Source organism: Lissotriton vulgaris, chromosome 7, assembly GCF_964263255.1.
Source record: "Lissotriton vulgaris chromosome 7, aLisVul1.2, whole genome shotgun sequence".
In the NCBI taxonomy this organism is placed as follows: domain Eukaryota; kingdom Metazoa; phylum Chordata; class Amphibia; order Caudata; family Salamandridae; genus Lissotriton; species Lissotriton vulgaris.
Genome location: NC_141695.1, coordinates 710,275,825 through 710,300,211, shown reverse-complemented (window position 1 = coordinate 710,300,211; position 24,387 = coordinate 710,275,825). Strand labels below are relative to the sequence as shown.

The following is a 24,387-nucleotide window of genomic DNA, read 5'->3' as shown; positions in this document are numbered from 1 at the left end:
TCTGACGAAAGACATTTCACAATAAACGAGCAGCAAAAACTAGTGTCCATCGCATTACGCAGTGGCCTTGTCATGATACGGGCATGGCACTGTTCCTGGAGCTGATCTGCAGTCCATCTCCATGTGGGCATGTATGGTTTGGGCCCGTTGAGGAGGGACAACATAACTCCTGCGTGGAACAGTCATTGTTCACCTGCACTATAGGGGCATAACTCAGCCGCCTGTAGCCCTTGCAACGCAGTGAGGCCCCCAAACCTTCAAAGGGCCCCCACTCAACCCAGGGCCAATAAATATCTGAGAGATATGGGTCTCTCAAGGACACCTCATCACATTCTGCAGGAGGCCCACATCATTTTGTTACCCCACTGAAAAAGACGAGTATCTGTGCCTCTTGGCATTTAGTAACGAAGAAATATGAAGTGTATATGGCCCTCTCCTTGAAACAGTAAAGCCCTCTGCATTTGAGGTGTCATCTCGTGATGGCAAAGGACAGAGTTAAGAAATTCAATAGCACTGATATTCCTGATATGCCTTGATCAGAGAGTAAAGGCATGGAGCAAACGGAATTTGAGGCATTTAGTCCTATACCTGTCAAGTAGCTTACCAGGAGAAGGGGTCACCATCTTCAAATCTTTCCTCCATACAACAGCAAATAGAGGATTCAGCCTATCACTCTGACTGCTAGGTTAAAGAAAGTTACCTCAGGCAGATGGGACAAGAGTGGTTAAGGAACCAAACTCAAACATCTTGCTGGCATCTCCCGAATGTGAAAAAGAAGATGAACATTTCTGAATTCTCAGGATGGAATTATTCCATGGAATCTACTTCACCCTTCAGCCCACTTTCTTCCCTCCCAAAGTGTTTCAACACTGAAGTGCCTATCCCAATTGGACACATATTCGGTAGCAGTTACATAGATGCAAGCAATTCATCTGACGATCATGTAGGAAAGAGACAAATGTGGACAGTGGCTAGAAGCCAAATGATACCATGTAAGGGCAGACACACAGTACTGCGTTAATAAAATGAGGGGTGGGAGGGAGGCAAAGTAATGCAAGTATTCTAAGTGCACCGGAGGAGGACTACATAAGCCCAATTATGGAAATTGCTAAAACTGGCAGCAATGATGAGTAGAACAATGGAAACAAAAGGAGGGCGCAAAAGCAGACATATGGAGAAATACAGGTTGAAAAACAACATGTAGTAAGCTAAATCTTAAATAGTGACACGTAAGCGAGGGCATGCGACAAGGAAACCTCAGAAGAAACAAAGGGAGGCTAAAGTTAGGGATGAGACAATCTGTATATCAAAGAAGTGACCTGGGTAGTCGAGGGGGTGATAAGTGGTGGGCACCTCTCCTTAGCAAAACGTATTTCCTTTGTTCACAATATGGAAAGCAGTTAACCTAAAATCACATGAATCACGTATATAAACAGGGACGCCCTTGGTGAGGCATCTGCAGTTAGACACCGAATTCATCAGAGAGAATGTTACCGAAGGTAAGTAACTTGCTCTTCTTATGGATACTTCAAATGGCAGATTCCCTACTTTTAGAATAGATAACAAAGCAGTACCTACCCAAGTGGTGGGTATGTGGAATGCCTCACAGCAAAAAGTCGAGCAAAACTGAACAGCCAACATGCCTTTCCTGTCAGCCCTGGCTGTTGAGGCAGTAATATTTGGTGGACATATGTACTGATACCTACATTGAGTCCTGACAGATGTCAAGGACCGTGGTAGCCAGTGCAGTCGTAGCAGCGTTGGCACTAGTGGAATGGGCCTTCCATCCTTCCTAATGCTGATTCCTGACCAGTGCATAGCAGATCTTAATAGAGAGGACCATCCACCATTAGAGAGTCCTTTTCTGCACTGCCTTGCTTCTCTTGTCCACGAGAACTCCACAAAAACCTGATCATCCACCCGATGGACTTTGGTGCAATTAATGTAAAACTTCAAGGCTCTTCTTGGGTTCAACCGATGAAGCAGAGCAAATAATGTTGGGAGACTGACTGATTGCCCAATGTGAAAAGAAGACTCAAAAAAGCTGTCCTTGGAGTTCAATACCAGTGTATCTGGAAAAAAGTTGTGTAAGGCAGTGCACTGAATCCTTGGATTTAATTCACGTGACAAACCAAATTCACTTCAACCAGGAACACCGTCTTCATAGTTAAGAGGCTTTATGAACAGCTGTGCATACGTTTAAATGTAGTGCACATGAATAAAGTCAGGATCAAATTGAAGTCTCATTGTGATATCACAAAGGAAAAATGTATGTCAAATCTTCGAGAAACCTAATCACAACAGGTGACATGAACAGGGACGGTTAGACTAGCAAACACAAAAAAGCTGTCAAATAACCTTTAGCGTTGCCCCCTGTAAGTCGTTGCTGGGCCAGAGATAAAACAAACAAGACATCTAACGGATTTATCCGTAAAGGGTCAGTATAAGCCACAAACGTAGCCCAACCCCTGGAATAAAGAGATTTTGTAAAAGTATTCTTGGCCTAAAGAATACCATGAAGAATTTGGGGAGGGAGGTAAAAAACAGTCAACTGTCATCACTCAATCTCCACGCAAGGAGGCGCAGATTGAGCAGGTTCAAGTGCAGGAGCCCGTCCTGCTGATGCAAAAGGAGATTCTCTCAAAACGGTTGCTAAAATGGAGGACAGATGCTCAAGTTCAGAAGTTCTAGGTACATTCACTGTCCTTAACCAATCAAGAGCTGCTAGTATGACTTGGACCCGGCCGTTTCTAATCTTCTTCAGAAGTCTGGACAGGAAAGGTTGTGGCAGAAAAACATACAGGACACCCATGCGCCACTCTATCTGGAAGGTGTCTCTAGGTTCTCAAAAGTGTATAAAAGATCTAGCCAAGGTTCTCCCCATTGCAGGAAGATTCCCTGTGTCACCTCAGGATGTAAGCACCACTTGTGATGTGCCAGGTGCCGATGGTTGAGTTTGTCCACCCTAGCTATCAAAGATCCTGCCAGGTGGTCGACCAGGGAAATGCCATATCCCTCCAGCCAACTCCAGAGGCAAAAAGACTCAGGCATAGGACCCATGACCCCACCCCACTTGTTTCAGTACAAAATGGCGGTGGTGTTGTCTGTGAGAACCTGAACCAGCCTCTCCTTGATGGACGAGAGGAAAGCTTTCAGTGCCAGGTGAATGACCCGCAACTCCAACAGGTTGATATGAAGCCAGGTATCTGCTGAGGACCAGAGCCCTCTCATCTACATCTCTTTCAGAGGAAATCCCAAACCTACCAGCGATGCATCCGTCATCACCGTTAGATCTGGATGGGGTAGGGAGAGTTGTCTGCTGTTGATCCATTTGCAGTCCAGTAGCCACCATTCCAGGTCTGTTGCAGTCTTCTCGGACACCTACATGTAATCTGTGCGGTTTCCTTGGTGCTGTGTCCACTGACACTTCAGAGTCCAGTGCAGAGCCCACATGAGCCACCTGGTGTGGTCCACTAACAGGATTCAGAAGGCCAAGAAGCCAAAAAGCCTCTGAGCCGCTCCCACTGAGATCCAGGTCAAGGGTTGAAATATCTGGATAATAGCCCAAATGTTTTGGACTCATTGATGTGGAAGGAAGGCTCAAAACAGCACCATGTCCAGGATGGCTCCCATGAAAGGGGGCCTCTATGAAGAAGTCAGGTGTGACTTTGGCACATAGCTGATGAATGCCATGGATGTCAACAGATTGGCCATCATCATGAGGTGGTTCAAGACTGTTTGAGGCGAGTTCAACTAGTCATCAAAGTTTGGTAAGACTGTCATTCCCAATCTCCTCAGGTGGGCAGGAACCACCTTCATGAACATCAAACATACACACTGATTAGGCCAAGGGCAGTATAGGAACACTGAAATTGCTCTGGGCCTACCTAAAGCCTGCAGGTGGGTTCTGTGGTACTGCAGGACAGGGGAATGGAAATGGGCATACTAAAAATCCAGTGCCACCATCCTGTCGCCTAGATCAGAGCAGGCAGAAAGTAAATGGAAGTACTAACCAGTCATGACTTCTGATGCCAGTACCCTTTCTATAACTCCCTTCTCCAAGAGATTGTGTACTTCTTGATGGAGAATGGATAAGTGGTCCCGTAGAAGCCGTTGTTGTGTAGGTGGCATATCTGGGGGTGACGAATAGGAAGGACAGAGCATAATAACTGCCTCCCCTGCAATCAGAGCCCATTCTACTGTCCTTTCGCAAAAAGCTAAAAACCCTGCTGTTCAATAAATCAGACTAGGTCCCTACCGTTCATCCACACGCGTTTGTCCGCAGCGCTATGACGCCTCAGGGTAGCTACCGCGCTATACAAATGATCTTTTCATTTCATTTCATTTGACAATTTAAAACACCCATCTCTCTGATGTGATGCTTTGCCACCTGGGGAGGTAATAGTGTATCTGAATTCCACCTGAGTAACAAAGTTTGCCTTGTATCAACAGAGTTGAGTGCCAGACGATGGACTGCTGAGCATCATTGGAGAAGCCCACAAATATACTCCAGGAATGGCGCCAAAGTGCCACACTCATACCAACTGTCCTTCCCAAACAGTTGTTGGAACTCAGGCCGATCCTGCTGCTGATTGAGAGCTAATGAGAGACTGAGGGTTTGATATTGTTCATCATGCCCCACAACATGAGTAACACCTCAGGTGGCAACTCAAATTTACAGTTTTGAAGCCAAAGTTGGGGAGGGAAAACATCTGTTTCCCGAATTAAACCTTACGTTTTGACTTTGTCTGGCAGGGTGGTCGGAAAAGAGTTTGAGTTTAGCCGAACAACAAGGCCCCGGAGCTGGGGAGGTCCCCAGAGCAGGGCTGTGAGGTGCAGTTGAAGTCGGGGATGGCTCCAGTAACCTGACCGGTGGTCTCCTTGGATCCATGGGACCCGAAGGCACACCAGAGGGTTCTGGAAGGGTACCAAAATACACAACATAGTCCCTTTCAAGACATGCATCTGCTGCAGTGTCGTTGATGGGCCCAGCAAATGCGGGCTGGATTTGGCCATGTAAGGGGTCAGTTCCATTATGGGCTACAAGATCAGGACATCTGTGCAATGCCTCCTAAAGAGAGTGGCGGCAATCATATTTGAACTTCTATTGTTTATTTTTTTTGGACTTACTTGAGGATTTGGAGTGGGATGATGATCACTCTTGGGATTGGCTTCGGAACTGGTAATGCGTCAACATCTTTGACTTCAATCGTGCCTTCCCTCTGTGCTTGGTGGCATAGAGTTTGGTCTTGTGATCCCGAATGGTCTTCGGATTCATCTGAGCACATGTGTCACACAACTTCGAGTCCTGCAAGTAGCTGAGGTACTAAAGAGAGACTTCGTGTGTATCCATTACTCACATCTGCCCATGGCAATTGTTACAAGATTTAAACCCTGGCTCCTTGGGGTATTTACAAGGTGTTTCGAAGTATCCAACAGAAGCACTGTCTTTTCTTAATGTTGGTGGGAGAAAGCCAGTCCAGCATTGCTGCAACCTATTGGCCATCCATAGATACTTCTTGGGCATTCAAATGTAAACCTAAGTTTTTGGGCGTGGCCTGGCTGAATAGGCTTTTCTCAGGTGTACAGGGCAGATCGTTATGTCCTAGTCGGCTCACATTTTGATCAATATGCTGAGGATACAAAATATCATTGTAATAGATCAGAATATCATTAATTATATGACCACAAAAAAGTTGAGGATATCAGTAAGTATGTGGTGCATAAATCTCGGGAATATTGGCGGGTTATTGAATAATCTGTCTGGCACAACAGTGTATTCAAAATGACCTAAGGGTGTTTGGAAGGCTGACCTTAATTTGAAGAAGGTAAATAAGCACCCCCATAAGGTCCAGTTTAATGAACTACCCAGCTTTATTTACAAATCCAAAATATTTTTAATAAGGTGCAAACCATCCCTGATTGTAATCTTGTTTAAACCATGTAGTAAATATATATAGCCTTAATGTGCTGTACTTCTTTGGAACAAAAAACATAGATGTCCAAGAAGATTGTGTTATTAAGCAATATTGTAAGCTTTACAGAAAATATTGTCTCAAGACCTCTTGTTTGGCTTACGACAAGGAATAGATCAAATTCCCAGTGAAGAAGTAAGGACTGCTTTTTGATTTACTCAAAAATATCACAGTAATGCTGGGACTGTAGTGGTTTTGAAGCTATCCAAGACCTGACGTTTGTTTCAGGATTCAATATTCCACAGAATAGCAGTTCTCATGAGAGAATTGGAAAGTGAAAGATTTTGTCCTGGTTACAAATTCACAGATCTGTTGTTTCACACTGACCATGGTACTTCCAAAATGATAGCATCATTTGGGGATGCTCTAATGTCAAAGGACAACATTTTCATGTTGTTTCCAAAGACCAACATTAATGGATTAGTCATTTTCATGAAAGGATCTAAAACGAACAGCGTTCCATTCACCGTCTGGTCATGTTTGGGAGTCTTTTTGCCAGTGCAGGCAATACTCTTGTCTGTGGCCCACTTGTCACCCACAATGCCAGAGAGTCAAAGTTTGAAAAGTTCTTCCCTTAGCTAGTCTTGTCAAGACAGAGTGCACAAGCAAAACTGAATGGGAATTTCTGGATGTTCCTAAATAGAGGGTTTGGTGTGCTTCTGTTCTTTCTCCTTTAAAAAAGATAGATCATGGCATTTCTCAAAGGGATCTGGTGGTGAATTGTGCAAGAACAGACCCATTCTTAAAGCAGTGCTCCCTTTCTGTCCCAGAAAAGGCTCATTTGGCTGTTCCAATTTACTGACGATTTTCACCCCACCTTGCCAGAGATTCTTTTTGAACACTCTCCGACATTCTGAAAAAGTCTGCAAACTTCCCACCTCATGAGTACTCAGAGACCTCAATTTTACATACCTTTGGTCACACAGGTGGTGTTCTAAAAACAGGACTAAATCCATTAATTCTGGGAAAGTTGAAGGCCGAAGAGAAAAGTATAGCTCCTTCTTAATCTCCTTCTTTAGACCCCTGTGAAACATAGCCTTCTGTTCTGGGTTCTCTCACCCCAAGTGGTTGCAGCAGGATGTTGACCATACCTAGTGACATTGGTTAGAACATGAGAGTTTCCCTGATATATGTCACAGAGGGCTTCCTCAGTAGAGAATTCGAAATCAGGTCTTTCAAACATTCTCTTAAATGTTACCAAAAAGTCCTGGTAATAAGTAAGAATAGGGTTGTTTGACGTGACAAAGGGTGCTGCACATGCCAAGGCAGGTACAGGGAAGGCTCTAATTAAATACTTCATCTTGATGCAGTCTTTGACAAAGTGAGCTGGCAGAGAGACAAAGTAAACCATTCAGGAATCCAAAAACTCCTTCATTACATGCATTTTAAAGAGCGAGAGGTGGATGACGAGACTGCTGGAAGATCTTAGACTCTCTATATTCAAGCCTGTCTTAGGTTTTGATCTTGCAAATGTTGTCATTCCTGAATCTGTTTCTCGATCTTCTGGGCTAGAGATTATGATAGATCTAGTGGTGTTCCTTGCATAGGATCCATATTTTCTTCTGAATTAAAGGTGTGTGAGCTCCCCAGTCAAACTGACCAAGACAATGGTTCCTGTTTGGTCTGGTTTTCTTAGTTCTTTACAGCTAGAGTTAATGGCGACCCCTTCCACTAGCGACAGTGCTGAGAACACAAGGTAGCACCTAGCAGCAGGTACCTCCAACAATGAGCCCCAAGGAGGAAAAAAACAAGTCTGTAAAAAAACACTGTAGAAAATGCAGAGGAATTGTAGCTTGAAGGAAGCGAGGAGGCAGAAGATGGCAGGCAAAGACCGCAGATTACTTGATAGCTGTCTTGAAACAAGATTCCTGGAAAAACCTGGAATAAACAACCCAGTGTGAAAAAAGTGACGCAGAAAAACTTTCTGAAAGTGTTACTGTGCATAAAGAAAAGAACAGCTGGAACATTAGACCACATCAGCCATATTGTATTGTGAATAGCCTTGCTCTACTCTAAGTGCCTTCTTGGAGGAACAGCCATTATGCTTGCTGATATGTGACATAGACATCCTGCAGGCCTGTGTAGCCCACAGAGGCAGGTGCGCCTTAAGGAGTGTCCACAACAGAGAGCCAGAATCCTCTTTGTGGGTAAGCCCCTGTTTGCATTTACTATTGTGAAGTCAATTTCTGTGATTCCAAAAGCGTTAAAGGTAGCATGACATAATATTTGTGGTCAAAGATCATCTGATGTCATTTTCTGAAATGTCACAACTGCATCAAACAGTAAGTGATGTTACTTCTCCACTCTAAGACAATGTGATGAATCAGAAGCATTGCTCGGAGAATAGTCTAAAAAACATCATGTGTCTCAAATGAAAAATACAATCAATAAGTGCTTCCTCAGACTAAAGCATACATGCAAATATTCCCGTGATGCTTACACACATGGAAATGAAATCACAGAGCAATGGGAATGTCTATCTGCATTTTTCCAATTTGTGCTACCATACGTACACAAAAGACACACAATTGATGAGGGGTGAAACCCCGAAACTGGTCCTAGGATGCTTGTTTCCAGTCGAGGGAGGACCTGGCCTGGCAGTTCGGGCTGGACTGTTCCCATTGGGCACAGGGTCAAGACTGATTTGCATATGACTGGGTCCAAATTGGAATGGCATGGTGAGCAAAAAAACTATGGATTTAGGCCCAGATCCCTGTACTGGAGTGAATGTATGGCATTGTTCTGCATCCTGTCTATCAATTGTTCTTTTTGCACAATACGTACACAGGCATCACTTAATTCCGGTCTATGTTATAGTGCATTTTAAGCAATATAATCTTAGTTCATCATAACAAGAAACACACATCCCGCTGACTTTAACTATTCTAAGACTTCACTACAACTTAAACAATTTAAATATCTGCAACGTAACTGCTGCACCAGTACCAAAGGCATCTCTCTTAAAGGGAAGCACAGACTGGTCCACTTTAAATACCTCAATATGGTATATTACACCCCGGGGAGACTGCACAGATACAGGCTACGTGAAGACACAACATGTGACCGCTACAAAGCACACTTAGCTGACTTTCTCCATTTGGCCTGAACATGTCCAGGCGTTTACGCATTCTGGGTCTGAGTTTTTAATGATCTAAGCCAAATAACCAACATCGCCTCAGAACCAAACCCCACGCTGGCACTATTAGTCGCTCCTAATCAATACCAAAGAGGGCCCGACGGTTGGTAGATATGGGAATGCTGATGGCTAAATGCAGAGTTGTGATCTATTGGTCCCGTGGTCCCTTACCCACGATCAAGCGGTGGAAGAACGACATGACATATTGTAGCACACAGACGGAATCATTCATGAACTGCTCCCCCCACGCAGCATACCTAAAAACTTCTGGGAACTATATAACACCTACCAAATTACCTCCGCAAACAGACACAGAGCCACTTGATGCAACACGAAGTTAGCACACCCAGGGCTCTCTACAATTTTGCCTGACATGGTAAATGAGATTACTATATTCTCTTTTATTGGGTACAACTATAACATATTGTATTTGCAGATGTCTATATACTATGAGAGGTGTGTATTCTGGAGTGTACAATTTTAAAACCGTGATGACGTGTCACCTGTATTGTCTTATAATAATGCCTAAAGCACAAGTTACTACTTGTGTAATGATATATCTGTAAAAGACATTAGTTAGTGATAGATTCCTTACCTTAGAATATCCCCAGGCATCAGACTGGATCCGGAAAGTTTTTAGTCCGCAGTACCCCTGCGTGTCGGTAGGTGGCGTTGTGCAGCTCCGCGTCTATCGCTGGCGTCTTAAGCACCGAGATGACGTCACAGAGACTACTTAGACACCACCTATGCGCACTGACGTCAGTTCTGTACACAACTTTCTGCGCTAGGAACGCAGAGCCATGCAAGAAACTGACCACTGGTGCCATGAAACTAGGGCCCTGAAATGGATGACCATAACCCTAGAAATCAGTTTGCAGAGCGGGGAGGATGGGTAGGGCGGTAAGGAATCTATCACTAACTAATGTCTCTTACAGATATATCGTTACACAAGTATTAACTTGTGCATCTGAAAGAGACGCGTTAATGATAGATTCCTTACCTTAGAATAGATACCCCAGCAATATCAATCCCGGTGGATGGTCTGCGAACAAGATTACACCAGAAAGTCACAGAGAACAGAACGGCCAAAGAAGCTGTCTCTCCAGACTTGACTGTCAAGGCAATAATGCTTGGTAAACGTGTGCAGCGAAGCCCACGTAGCTGCCTGACAAATGTCCTGCAAGGGAACACCTCGTCCCAAGGCAGTAGTGCCTGCTGTTGCCCTGGTAGAATGGGCACGCAGTCCCACAGGAGGCTCCTTCTTAGCCAACGAGTGACATGCTTTGATGCACAGAGCGACCCACAGAGAGATGGTCCCTTTGTGCATGGCCCAACCTTTTTTTGGCGCCCACCTAGCCAACACCGAGCTGGTCATCCACCCGAACAGTTGTGTGCATTTCAGATAGAACGTGAGCGCATGTTTTGGGTCCAGATGGTGGAGCCTTTCTTCCTCTTTCAAATGATGCGAAGGCAGAAAGAAGGTGGGCAAAGTGATGGTCTGCCCGATGTGGAAGGGCGTGACCACCTTTGACAAGAAAGAAGGACGGGTCCTTAAAACCACCTTGTCCTGATGAACAGATAGGAAAGATGCTTTGGAAGAAAGAGCCTGGAGCTCACTCACTCTTCTGGCAGAGGTGATAGCTACCAGGAAAGCCGTTTTGAGAGTGAGAAGACGCAAAGGACAGTAATGAAGGGGCTCGAAGGGAGTGCACATCATATATGTCAAGACAAGGTTTAAGTCCCATTGAGGCATAATGAACGGCACAGGAGTAAACATGTGTGTAATGCCTTTCAGGAAACGGTTAACAAACAGAGACTTAAAAAGGGAAGGCTGATCTGGAAGCCTTAGAAAGGTGGAGATGGCCGAAAGATAACCTTTGATAGTCTCCAGAGCAGAGCCCTGCTGGGCCAAGGATAGCAGGATCAGAAGGACCTCAGAAAGAGGGGCAGAAAGGGGATCCACAGACTTTGCTGTGCACCATGCCACAAACTTGTTCCACCTGCAGGCGTATACTGTCTTAGTTGAGGGACGCCTGGCTGCCAGAATGACATCACAGACTTCGGGAGGAAGATCGAAAGCTGTCACTGTCACCGCATGGAGGTGGAAGCTGAACAGGTTCGGGTAGAGGACCCTCCCCTGCTGCTGCGACAGAAGATCCCCCGAAGAGGCAGTCGGTTCGGGGGATCAATCGCCATGTTGAGTAGCTCGGGATACCAGTATCTTCGTGCCCAATCAGGAGCCACAAGAATGACTTGGGTCCGGTTGCGCCAAATCTTCTTCAGGACTCTGGGCAGAAGTGGTATAGGCGGAAAGGCGTACAATAGACCGCAACTTCACTCACGATGAAAAGCGCCGCCAAGCAAGTGCCGCCTTGGAAATTCCAACGCGCAGAACTGATGACATTGTGCGTTCTCTTCGGTGGTGAATAGATCTAACCAAGGCTCTTATCACTTCTGAATGAGACCTTGTGCCACGTCCTAGTTCAGACGCCATTCGTGATTCATCAAGCACCGGCGGCTGAGTTTGTCCACCCTGGCGTTCAGAGAACCTGCCAGGTGTTTAACTACCAAGGTAATGCCTTGATGTTCCAGCCATGTCTAGATGCGCAGAGCCTCCTGACATAGGGTCCAGGACTCTACCCAGCTGTTTGTTGCAATACCACATGGCGGTGGTGTTGCCCATCAACACCTGCACCACACTTTCCCCGACAGAGGGAAGGAATGCCTTCAGTGCAAGTCGGATCGCCCGAAGCTTCAAAAGGTTGATATGGGGCCAGGACTTCGCCGGAGACCAGAGGTCTCTGATCTCTGCATCTCCCAAGTGGCCTCCCTATCCCAGGAGGGACGCATCGGTCACCAATGTGTGCTCCGGTTGGGGAAGGGAGAGGGATCTGCCGCTGACTCAATCGCGATTCGTGAGCCACCACTGCAATTGTCGTGCAGTGCCCTCCGAGATCTGGACATGATCGGACAGGTTGCCCTGATGCTGCGCCCACTGGAACTTCAGGTCCCACTGCAGAGCTCACATATGCCATCTGGCATGTTGCACTAGCAGGATGCAGTATGCCATCCTGACTGAAACCCGGGAGAGAGGCTGAAAGAACGGAATCATAGCCTGAATATCCAGGACTGCTCGGGAGGATAAACTCGAAACCGTGTTGAGTCCAGAACCACCCCAATGAAGGGGAGCTTCTGAGAGGGACTCGGGTGCGACTTCGGCACGTTGATGGAGAACCCCAGCAAATGCAGGAGGTCGGCTGTAGTCTGAAGGTGGGTAACAACTGTCTGGGGCGAGCCCACCTTCAGCAACAAGTCGTCGAGGTAGGGGAAGACTGACACCCCTGACCTGCGCAGGTGAGCTGCGACCACCGCCATCACTTTCAAAAAACACCTGAGGGGCGTTTGTAAGGCTGAAGGGGAGCACGGCAAACTGAAAATGCTCCTGGCCTACCGTGAACCGCAGGTAATGCCGGTAGGCCGGCAGGACGGGGATGTGAAAATAGTCCAATGCTCCCATCCAGTCTCCAGGGTCGAGGGCAGCCAAGACCTGAGCCAGAGTCAACATCTTGAACTTCTGGAGGAACCGATCGACGTTCCTGAGGTCTAAGATGGGGTGCAAGCCCCCTTTGTCCTTATTGGTGACCAGAAAGTAGTGGGAATAACAACCACATCCTACTTCTGGCCCAAGAACGCGCTCGATGGCCCCCTTGGCCAAGAGGGCCATGACTTCCTGTTGGAGAAGTACAAAGTGATCCCCCAACATGCGGTGGAACTAAGGTGGCATGGCTGGGGGGACTCGAAGGGGAGGTAGTAACCCCTCCGGACGGGTTGCAGCACCCAATTTTCGGAAGTGACAGAACGCCAGTGTGGAAGGTGATGTCGAATCCTGCCGCCCACAGCCGTGGGGTGAACCCCAAAGCTCAGACTGGGAAGGCTGTGAGGCGGATGATGCGGGAGTGGAGGTGAACTGACCCGTACGCTGGCCCACTGTGCCGCCACGGCGCCTGCACGTCCATGCTGAGTTTGGTTCTGCGCAGGCTTCTGACGGAATGAGCGGGCAGGGGGGCCCCTTCCGTGGCCACGACAGGAATGAAAGGTAGACGTGGCTGGGCGCATGATGGAGAGACACAAGGACTTGGCCATAGCCAGAGAGTCCTTAAAACGCTCCAGCGCACTGTCGGCTTCATCGCCAAACAGGGCATGTCCATGAGTGAGCTATGGACATCTGGTGAGAACCCGGTAGATGTTAATCAGGCGTGGCGACGAATCGCCACAGTCGTAGAAATTGCCCTACCTAGTGAGTCTGCGGTGTCCAAACCACACCGAATGGCGAACTTAACTGCATCTTTACCTTTGGCAACAGCTTGGGACAGCACAGCTTGGACCTCTTAAGGACACTGAGGCAACACCTGTGCAACTGTATCCACCACTGCATGGGAATAGCGTCTCAATAGGCATGCGGTGTTCACAGACCGCAGCCCTAAGATGGCCCAAGGGACCAACCGCTTGCCGAACTGCTCCAGCTTCTTAGAGTCCTTATCCAGTGGAGCCGTGGGAAAGGCACTCTGGGAGATTGAAGCTTGGATGACCAGGCTCTCGGGCGTAGCATGAGTGGTCAGAAAAGCAGGGTCACCCGGCGCCAGGTGATGTCGTCTGGCGACGTTCTTATCCACAGGGGCCCCTGTGGCTGGTCGCGACCAAGTGCCCAGTAAGACATCAGTGAGGGCATCAATAAATGGCTCCGACAAAGTGGACGCCGTCTGGAGCACCTCAGTGAGGAGATTCATTTTTAGGGCCACTGTAGGGAGATCAAGGTTGAGGATCTCTGCTGCCTGACGGAGCACCACCGAGTAACAGGAGCCCTCCTCCATGGTAGGCGGGGGAGAGGAAACCCCGGGTCAGAGGAAACATCAAGGCCGCCGGCCTCCTCCAAGTCGTTCGCCCAGTCCTGCTCAGAGTCACACTGACGCGCAAGAGGATCCTCCCAATCGTCTTCCAACTCTGCTTTATGCGGTACTGACTGCGGCGGCAGGGCAGGGACCGGGGAAGGAACAAACGAGGAAGGAACAAACAGCGCTGTGTCCCAATTCGGATCCCAGGTAGGGATAAAATTGTCCTGGAACCGGGGCAAGGGCGGAACAAATGGTATCCACTGCGGCGTCGGATGCGGAGCCGAGGGTGGCGCTGAGGCCGGAGCTGGCAGCGTGGGACCTTATGGAGCCATGGCCATTGCCAGCGGCACAGGATGCTGCGGTGCTGGGGCCGGAGCCGCCCACGGTGCTGACAGCTCGACAGGATCCTGACAAGGGGCCCAAGGGTGCACTGGCAGGAGCCGAGGCCTAAACAGGCGGTCCATGGTAGCAAGAAATTCTTGCACCTGTGCGGGAGTCGCCGACGGACCCGGATAAGATGGGTAGGCCACGGGACTCCTGGGCTCCGAAGGAGCCACAGGGGCAAAACCCCTGTACCCCTCGTCCGCATCCGGGGACCGACGGGGGGGACGTCTGAGAGCAACAACACTTCTTCGACTTCTTTTTGTGTCGTCTATTACCCGAATCTGGGGGTGAAGACTTGGAGCCCGAGGAGTGATGATGGTGGCCCGCGAGCGTTCCAGCACCGCTCCCTGAAAGCCTTCAGGGCCATGGCAGACAGTCCATGCAGGACCGAGAGTCCTGGTCATACTCCAGGCAGTAGAGACAGACGTCCTGGGGGTCCGCCATCGGCATATTGTGGCGGCAGGCCCCACAAGACTTAAAACCAGGCATTCCTACGTGTACCAGAGTAATCTGACAGGTGACAAAAGTCTCAAAAAGATAGTCAAAAAGTGACTAAGGTACGTGCTCTAACCGGATCTGCGCTTACTGGCGCGGAAAAAGAAACAACTGACCTCAGCACGCATGGGCGGCACCTAAGTAGTCTCCGTGACGTCATTTCGGCACTTATGACGCCAGCGACGGACGCGGAGCCGCACAACGCCACCGACCGACGCGCAGGGCTACTGCTGACGAAAAACTTTCCGGATCCTTTCTGACGCCTGGGGATATTCTAAGGTAAGGAATCTATCACTAACGTGTCTCTTTCAGATTCCACCCTTTGATTTTGTTCTGCACAGTGAATGAGAAGTGTACTGTACTCTTGATATGCTGAGTCCCACAGTTGTTTGTTCAATGAAAGCCAATAAAATAAATTAAAAAAAAAAATATATATATATATATATATATCTGCAACGTAAACTTATCTCTGGTGGGACAGCGTAAACTCTCTTGTGGAGAAGTGTGGCTCAGGGGTTAGAGGCGGCAGACCCGGAAGCTGAGATCGGTCCTGGACCAGGGTTCAATTCCCCGCCTCGGCGGGTCTTGGGCTAAAAATTCCACGTACTCGATAATTATCGCTCCGGTGCCCTCTCGACTCACGGGTTCACACTCTGCGACTCTGGGCAATAGCTTGCTTAATCTCCACAACAGCCCCTCGCGGCGGGATGCCTGACTTTCACCTTGTGGATACCCGCTGGGGCTATCACACAGGGGAATATCAGGACGGGTTCCCTAAGCAAGCGCCGGGACACCCACTGCGGGTAGCTGTGCGCTATATAAGCTCAACTACATTTACATTTACATTTACATTTCAGAATGGTAAACAAAGCCCAATTGAGAAAATGACAAGCAGAATTTTTGGTCAATTATTAAAATACTAAATTTTTAAAATATCACAAGTAGACAAAGGAAGAAATTAGCATCAAGATATTGAAGAAAAGTGGTAGACTAACCTGTTTCTCATATCTTTGCTTCATCTCATCCAGTTGTAATGAAAACTCTTTGGCTTGCTTCTCACGAAGAGACTTTGATCTGGTTAGATCCGATTCAACTTTTCCCATCTTCAAAGTAAATAAGAAGAGTTTCTAGTTATATTTACAAGTGCTAGGCTGATGATATATAATTTATAAGATGTTTGGGAATCACACCCATATATTTACAGTAGTATTTGTCCACTGCGTTATAATATCTGAAACTTTAGAGAATGCTAACTGAAAAAGTTTAGAAAGCGAAATCCATTTTAATGATGTAGGTGCAAGGACAAGGGTCAATGTCAAATGCTGGACTACTAAAAAAGCGAAATATATTATTAGTTGGAAAAAATAGGATTCAAAACTGGTCCAGTTTTTATAGTGGCATCCCAAAAATGTAATAAAGATTCCACGACTATAAAGGGTTTTAAAACAATATTTGGATCCTCAAACTCAAAACACTGACCATTTATTTGAATATAAACAAATACAGAGGTGTGCAATTGCCATGCACGGTGTTATCAATTATTTAGTTTCAGATGCCATTAAGGATGTTATCAATGCAGTCATTGAACATGGCATGAGTGATGTATTATATGAGTGTATAAGCCGTGCATGGCAGGGTTGTGAGTTATAGTTACTTAAGCACACATGTTATTGCTACTTGAGATAATTATAACTGGTAAATTTCAGTGGTACGATATTATGTTTTTACTGACATTTTCACATAACTATAACATCCCTTTATTCTTTGTTTTTCTGTGAATTCCTATTGCTTTTTAAAATTAAAGTAAGAGGTCCATCACTCTGTGTGGCCTGGGTTTGGGAGCAGGGCCAGGCGGAATGGCCGACTGTCATCTAACAATATAAAGGGTGTCATTTTAAGTAAGGCAGACCTACTGGCTTTGTCAAAGGGTCAAAACACCAAATTATACAAATTAGTCCTGATGGATTTATCAAGGAGTCAGAACATCAACATATATATAAAGCAGACTTATTATCTTTGTCAATAAATCAACATAGCAATTTATCATTAACTATAATGCAATGCATTTCCATGTATATACATTGCAACAACCAATAATAATCACCGACACAAACATTTTAAATAAAATAATTTTCTACGGGGGGCGTGGCTAGCAGCCAAGCATGGCGGCCGCTTAGTGTGAGAGCTCCCGAGGGCACTGCAGCCTTTCCATAAATCCGTCACACTTATCCGCCTTTTAGCGCGCCTGAAGCGGCAGCGCTCGGGTCCGGGACACAAGCGGTGTCACCGGTCCAAGTTTCGAAGCAATCGGAGCACCGGAGCCAGAGCTGCACCGTGTGGGAAGTTGGGGCCTACATCCGAGGGTGAAGCACCGGTCCCGAGTAAGATCCGGACCCCGGCGGCAGTGCGACAGAGCCGGCCCAAAAAGCGAGCACACCTCGGAGTCTCACGGGGAGACCAAAACTCGGTTCCTGCTGCTGGCGGAGTCCTCCGGTGGCAATCAGGCTGCCACGAACTCCGAGCGAGACCTGCATAGGAGGACGGTCAGTGTAACCCCGACGTGGACGGAACAACGCGGGGACATTACCATACAACGAACCCCCTTCCCCCCCCCCCCCCAAAGGAGAACATAACTGGCGCAGTGGTACTGCGGGGGCAAGGGGAATCGCCGCTAAGGAGCGAGGAGGCAGTGGGCTCGCGCGCTGCGCCGGAGCAGAGGCCGGGTGGAAGGTACCCCGGGGAATCGGCGCAACACCGGCCAAATACGCGGGACCACGGGGGGACCCCCAGGCCCGCCACCAGCAGCATCGATACAGTGGCAGTGCCCCACCAAACAGTAACCGGTCCAGTGCACGAGACCCGGGGCAGTTGAGGCCATCGAGGGGAGGTACACGGTGCCCGCTCAGTTCTGCAAAGAGGCCACCAAGAGCCGAATCACGGCACACATCAGTGGCCCCCTAGGCTCTCACACCAACGTCCAGTGAGACCCACTGCAACCTGGCTGATTCCGCCTATCTAACACCTCCATTGCCCAGAAGGCAGCGATCAACGGGGGCACTTCTCTGGCGCCCGCAGGACCCAGCACCATGGCAGGGAAAGGCCTTAGGAGCGGATCCACGCAGGCCAAACTGGATAAATTCGCTTACGGACACCAAGGCCAACAGCAGACCACAGGGAGAACCTCCACAGGCCATGCCCAAGAAACAGAAAAGACGACGAAAATCACACTAGAAGACATCATGAAGACGCTCACGGAAGTTAAAACCACAGTGGGCGCCATCTCCTCAGAAGTATCTCTGCTACGGGCGGATTTTCACAAAATGGCGGAGAGGGTGTCGCAGGTGGAGGTGGTCACTAAGTCGCTCGTAGAAGACACCTCGGAGCTCCAACTGGCCATGGAAAAGATGCAGAAAGTTACCAAACTCCTCCATGACAAGCTGGACGACCAGGAAGGGCGTTCACGCCGCAACAACGTCCGCATACTGGGCCTTCCCGAGACGGAAGGGAAGGGGGCCATGGACCTATATGTGGAGGACCTCGTCAAAAACAAGCTCCAGCCCAAGGGCCTATCACATTTCTTTTCGGTGGAGAGGGCGCACAGGGTCCCGGGGGGCCCGCCAAAGCCAGGGGCGGCTCCGAGACCGGTGCTAGCCCGGCTCTTCAACTTCAGGGACAGGGACGCAATATTGCAAGCAGCGAGGAATTCACCACTGGTACGGATCCAGAACGCAACCTTGGCGTTCTTCCCGGACTACACAGCAGAGGTGGCCAGGCGACGCAAGTCCTTCACGGAGGTTAAGAAAGCATTGCGCAACAGAGAACTGCCGTATTCCATGATGTTCCCAGCCAAGCTGCGAATAGTAGCCGAGGGAAAGACCTGGTTTTTCGACACTCCAGAAGTTGCCCAAGAATGGCTAGAGGGCTGGCGACCAGCGGGACGACGGCAACGCTCACAGCAGGACCGGCAGCGACACCGTACTGACCAGACGCCATCCAGCCAGTCCTCCCTTCGACCACACCAGGGAGACGGAACGGAAGTAGAATCGGACCTCGAGAGAGATCCACTGGACTCTGGACAAGTGGCTCCGGTGTGACATTTCACTGATTTACTTTTTCAGGACTGTGTGGGCCGCGGAACCGTGGCTCGAGCGTAGCTGAGTAGGGCGGGCACAGGCAGTGCCCGAAGGGGACTCACCAACCCTACGAGCAAGTAAGATGTTTAGGGGTGGGTTGAAGCACTCTGCACAGTTGGGGAAGCGGGCAGGGGTTTGTCCGTGGAGCAGGGTAGCAGGGAGGGGGGACGGGTTTGAAGTTTATTTGTTGAAATGTTCACTTTTGGTTGTAGTCATCGCTCACCACAGCACTGTCACCCTAATGTTAACACGTCTCCTACACAGCGCGACGTTAGTCGACGCATGGCCTATGCCGCAGCACACGTTGTGTGCAGGACCACTACAACAGCCTAATGGCCAGGCCACCTAATCACACACCCGCTGAGGGCCCCTCCGAGGCCGGAAAGATTCCCCCATTACGAATACTGACATGGAATGTCCGGGGCCTGGGGGACAAAATCAAGAGAGGCTTGGTCCTCCAAGCCGTGAAGAGGCAGAACCCGGATGTGGTCCTCCTACAGGAAACCCACCTCACGGGATCCACTTGCAAGGCCCTAGATAGAAGGGGGTACAAAATGATAGTCCACGCAGACTTCACTACTGGCTCCAGGGGAACAGGCATACTGGTAAGAAGATCTTCCCCCCTTATGGTATCCAGCCACGTGGCAGACGACCAGGGTCGCTACGCCGCGATACACGGCCAGTGGGAGGGCAGGGCCCTGAATGTGATCTCAGTGTATATTCCCCCAGCCCTACACTCGGTGGCCTTACCAGCCCTAGGCAAATTCCTTCTTGGTCTCCCTGATGGCGACATGATTGTTGGGGGGGACTTTAACGCAGTCATGGATCCGCTTCAGGACACTTTCCCTACCAGAGCCAGACCACGGGGTGCTACACCACTATCAGATTTTGCGGAGGCCCTAGGCCTTACAGACTTAGGGCGGGCAATACACGCAGATGCCACCCCCTACACATACTACTCAGCGGTGCATAACAGCCTATCCCGTATAGATTACTTCATGTCACTGGGAATGGGACTAGATATGGTGGAGAGGGTGGACACGCTGCCTAGGGGGATCTCGGATCACTCTCCAATCATCTTATCGCTGACCACCGGAGGGAAACGAAATGCCCGACTGTACCCAATCTACCCCAATTTCCTGAAAATCCCCAAGATTCGAAAGAAATTAAAACTGGCGACGTCACTATATTTTGCTGAAAACACGGGCTCAGTGGAGTCGGCCTCCACCTTATGGGAGGCGTACAAAACTGTCCTCAGGGCGGCGGCTATTGCGGCTATCACGGGACACAAGCGGGACTCACGTAAGGAACTCACAGACCTAGAACTTGCACTAGACACGGCTAACGACGCACATATGACGAACCCCTCCCAGACCACAACGCACACACTCATGCTCAGGCAACAGCAGTACCTAGCCCACCTAAAAACCACAGAGAAGGGATACATCGCAAACACTCGGCATAGGATCTATGATGTGGGCGACAAAGCGGGACGAATGTTAGCGTGGCTGGACAAGAGAGGGAATGGAGCGAGGGGGATACATAGGCTGGACACGAGAGATGGGCGGACACTGATACACCCGGAGGACATAGTAGGCGAACTGGCTCGACACTATCAAGAAATCTACACACCAGAGAGGAGGGTCACACAACAAATGGCAGCGGCAACGCTCGCAGACATTACCATCCCTAGCATTACGCAGGAAGATAGGGACTCCCTAGAACTAGACCCGACGGGGGAAGAAATACAACTAGCGATCATGGCTTTACAGTCGGGTAAAGCACTGGGCCCTAATGGGATACCGGTAGAGTGGTATAAGTCCGCGGCTGCAGACCTCAGTGCCCCACTGCTAGACATGTACTTGGAGAGTAGGGAAAAACTAGAACTGCCACTGGATCAGCGCACGGCCACGATCGTAGCAATACCCAAACCCGGGAAACCGCCGACAGAATGCACATCATACCGTCCGATCTCCTTACTAAACATCGAAGCCAAAATACTAGCTAAACTTCTGGCTACCCGATTGCTGCCCCACCTCAATACTCTAATCCACCCTGACCAGTCGGGCTTCATGCCCCACCGGAGCACGGCGTTGAATCTTCGACGAGTCCATGGGGTGATGGCCCGTGCGCACCTCCTTAAGGAACAGGCAGTGATCCTTTCCCTCGACGCCAAAATGGCGTTCGATTTAGTAGAGTGGGAATACCTCTTCACGGTTCTGGAGCGCATGGGCTTTGGGCCGAAATACATACGGTGGATACGACTGCTCTACACAAACCCCGTGGCGCAAGTGGTGGCCAACGGCCACACATCGCCGAGATTCCCACTAGGCAGGGGGACCAGACAGGGCTGCCCCCTGTCCCCCCTGCTCTTCGCGCTTGTACTTGAGCCCTTGGCCATACAAATCAGATCGACTACTCTGTTCGCGGGCATCAGATGGGAGGAGGGATGGGAGGACAAAATCTCGCTATATGCGGACGATATGCTTATATATATGACCGCGCCCGAGACGGGCATCCCTGCCCTACTAGACCTTTGTGACGCGCATGGGCGCACATCGGGATACACACTCAACTGGTCGAAATCCACCATATACACTTTAAAAGGCCCGGAGCCAAGCCTACAGGGCACCTGTCCACTGCTTAAAACAACGGCCTCTTTCAAGTACCTAGGCATTGTTGTCGCGAGTGGGGAAGCGGCCTTTTTTGTGAACAACCTGAAACCACCCATAGACCGCCTGCGCGCAGACGTTAGACACTGGGCAGCCCTCCCTCTGACCCTGTTGGGCAGAGCGGCATTGTACAAGATGATGGCCCTCCCTAGACTCCTTTACGTGCTGGAAAATACTCCTCACCTGGTACCACAGCGTTACTTCCAACAGATTGTAGCACTGGTCACGGTCCTGCTATGGGACACGGGCCCGGCACGCATAGCATACGACAAACTAGTGAAGAGCTGGTACGAAGGAGGCATAGCACTCCCCAACATCCAGCTGTATTACTGGGCGGCCCAGCTTAAGATTATAAACTACTGGATCCACGCCCCGAAGGACGACCCGGCATACCGGGCAGACTGGTCGCAACTCGGGACAGTCTGCATGCTGTCTGTGCTGTACAATAGGTCGCAACTGAAAGACCTGATCGGTCCGACCAAACACACGGCGGCGTTGTGGCACATGGCGCAGGCCCGTCTGGGGTGGGCAGGCCGACTCACTAAAATGACCCCCTTGTGGGACACGAAGGCGTTGGGGAACCTAAGAGGCTGTAAGGGGTTTGAAAGGTGGGACTCAATAGGCATATCTACGATAGGGGACCTATGGGACACTGACACAGTATTACCATTTCCGCACTTACAGCAGCAGTACAACCTCGGTCCCACAGAAACATTTAGGTATGTCCAAATTAGACATGCGTTACTGCAGGCAATCCCGGCCGACACCACATTACCAGACTCCTCTCCTCTGGAAGATAGACTGCTAACTGACTACATGCTCCAGAGCGCCACATCCCTTACATACAAAAAGTTGATCAACAACCTCAGAGACCCGACACTGAAGCTTAAAGGGAAATGGGAAGAGGAACTAGGAGAGACAGACGAATTCGAATGGAATGAGGCCCTGGCATCCCCGAAGGAGGTGGGAATCTCTAGTAGGCTCAGGCTAGTACAGCTTAAAATCCTCCACCGTATCTATTACACCAGGACACTGCTGCACAAAATACAGAGAGCACCACACCCCTTCTGTCTGCGAGGTTGCGGGGAGGAAGGGACACTACTCCACACGCTATGGGAATGCCCGCAAATACGCGAATTTTTCAAACAGGTGCTCCGATCCATCTCCCAGGCCCTCAAACTCTCCATTCTGCCCGAACCACGCAAATGCCTTCTGAACATCTGGGACCCGAATGACCTGGGTAGATATGAACTGATTTGGGCGTCACTGGCGTTGACAGTGGCGAAACGGGATATAGCGCAGAAATGGGGGGCGCCGGAAGTCCCCACCGCCAGCAGGTGGGCCAAGAACATGGACATCATAATGGTGACAGAGAGAGCGGTGTATGTGCTTCGAGCGGCACCCAGGAAATGGAACAAGGTATGGGCGGCATGGAACACATACAGAGGGGAACTGTGTGAGCCCTTGCCAGAGGGAGAGGAATCAGACTCCGAAGGGGAGGAGGAGTAACTGGCCAGATGCGGAGAGGGAGACCTGGACATATGACATGGCTGAATGCGTGATGATGTGCGGGCCATTCAATACACTCAAGACAACAGCGCAGGGTGTAACGTGCTGTGGGAGAAAGTCCGAGGGAGGCGATGACATGTACTGGGGGGGTTTGTTGGGTAGTTTGTTTATATGGGTAACTTGGAAGGAAATGTCACCGTTACTAAGCTTGAGGGGAAGGGTGCCGAGGGAACAAGTTATGAGTCCGAATGTCATATGTTGAAAGCCTGTAAGAGACCCAAGATACAACAGGACCTCTGTATTGACTGTGAAAAGGTAGCCAATATATTACTGCACAGGCGACTTGTAGGGTACGTACTTTTACAGATTGGATGTATGCAATTGTTTAACCAATATTCCTTCCTGCTAATAAAGTTTTAAAAAAAAAAAAATAATAATTTTCTACAAAGCAATGATAAACATGTGTTGAGTCTTTCTTTAACTTTCTTCAAGCCACAAAATATAATCATAGGACTAACCAAAAGCGCTCCCAGCTCTCCAGCTTAACAGCATATGTTCCAGCTAGGAGGTGCTTTAACCGCATCGCTGCTGCGGTGATATTTGCGCTGTTCTGCAAATTGCCATTTTGCTGCTGTCATGACGAGCTCAGCTCGTCATCAGCACACGACACCCGTGGGTGATGACGAGCTGAGCTCGTCATCAGCATCGAAAGGGTTAAACAATATTTTCAGCCATCCTTGGGTATGAAAACCAATGACCTAGGAGCATTACTGCAACTTTTAATAAAAATGTTACTGGGGGCTTTTGCACTCCTTCAAGCCACACACAACATTTAAAGAAAAAGTTTGGTTGTGCCCCTGCCCCTTCTAGGGGCACCACAAGCATACATAAACTTTAAAAATAAAATAAAAGCCCTTGCCTAGCATTATGAGGCTATACCCAGCAGGAGCAGTTAATGTGAAACAAGTGTCTACTCTGCTTATTTCACATATATATTTTTTTATTTGGGGAAGGCTCCAAAGTAATTTAATGAGACCGGGAACCCCCTTTCCAGAGGATAGAAATATACTTACATTTTTAATCTTAATTTTTAAAAAACTACTGAACGGATTTTCACCAAATCACAAAAAGCACACTTTCTAGATCAAGATCTAGCTTTCCGTCAAATTTGGTGTAAGTAGTTTTTGAGGT

At 49.0% G+C, this 24,387-nt stretch overlaps 1 protein-coding gene across 2 annotated transcripts in view; it reads right to left on the bottom strand.

Moving 5' to 3' along the window:
• The window catches only part of CEP112 (centrosomal protein 112), a 2,145,639-nt gene that overhangs the window by 896,185 nt on the left and 1,225,067 nt on the right, over positions 1-24,387 (bottom strand). For both annotated transcript variants that reach the window (XM_086930940.1, XM_086930941.1), the window contains one exon: positions 15,878-15,985. In XM_086930940.1, the coding sequence (XP_086787066.1) occupies positions 15,878-15,985 (108 nt within the window). The remainder of the gene's footprint in view (positions 1-15,877; positions 15,986-24,387) is intronic.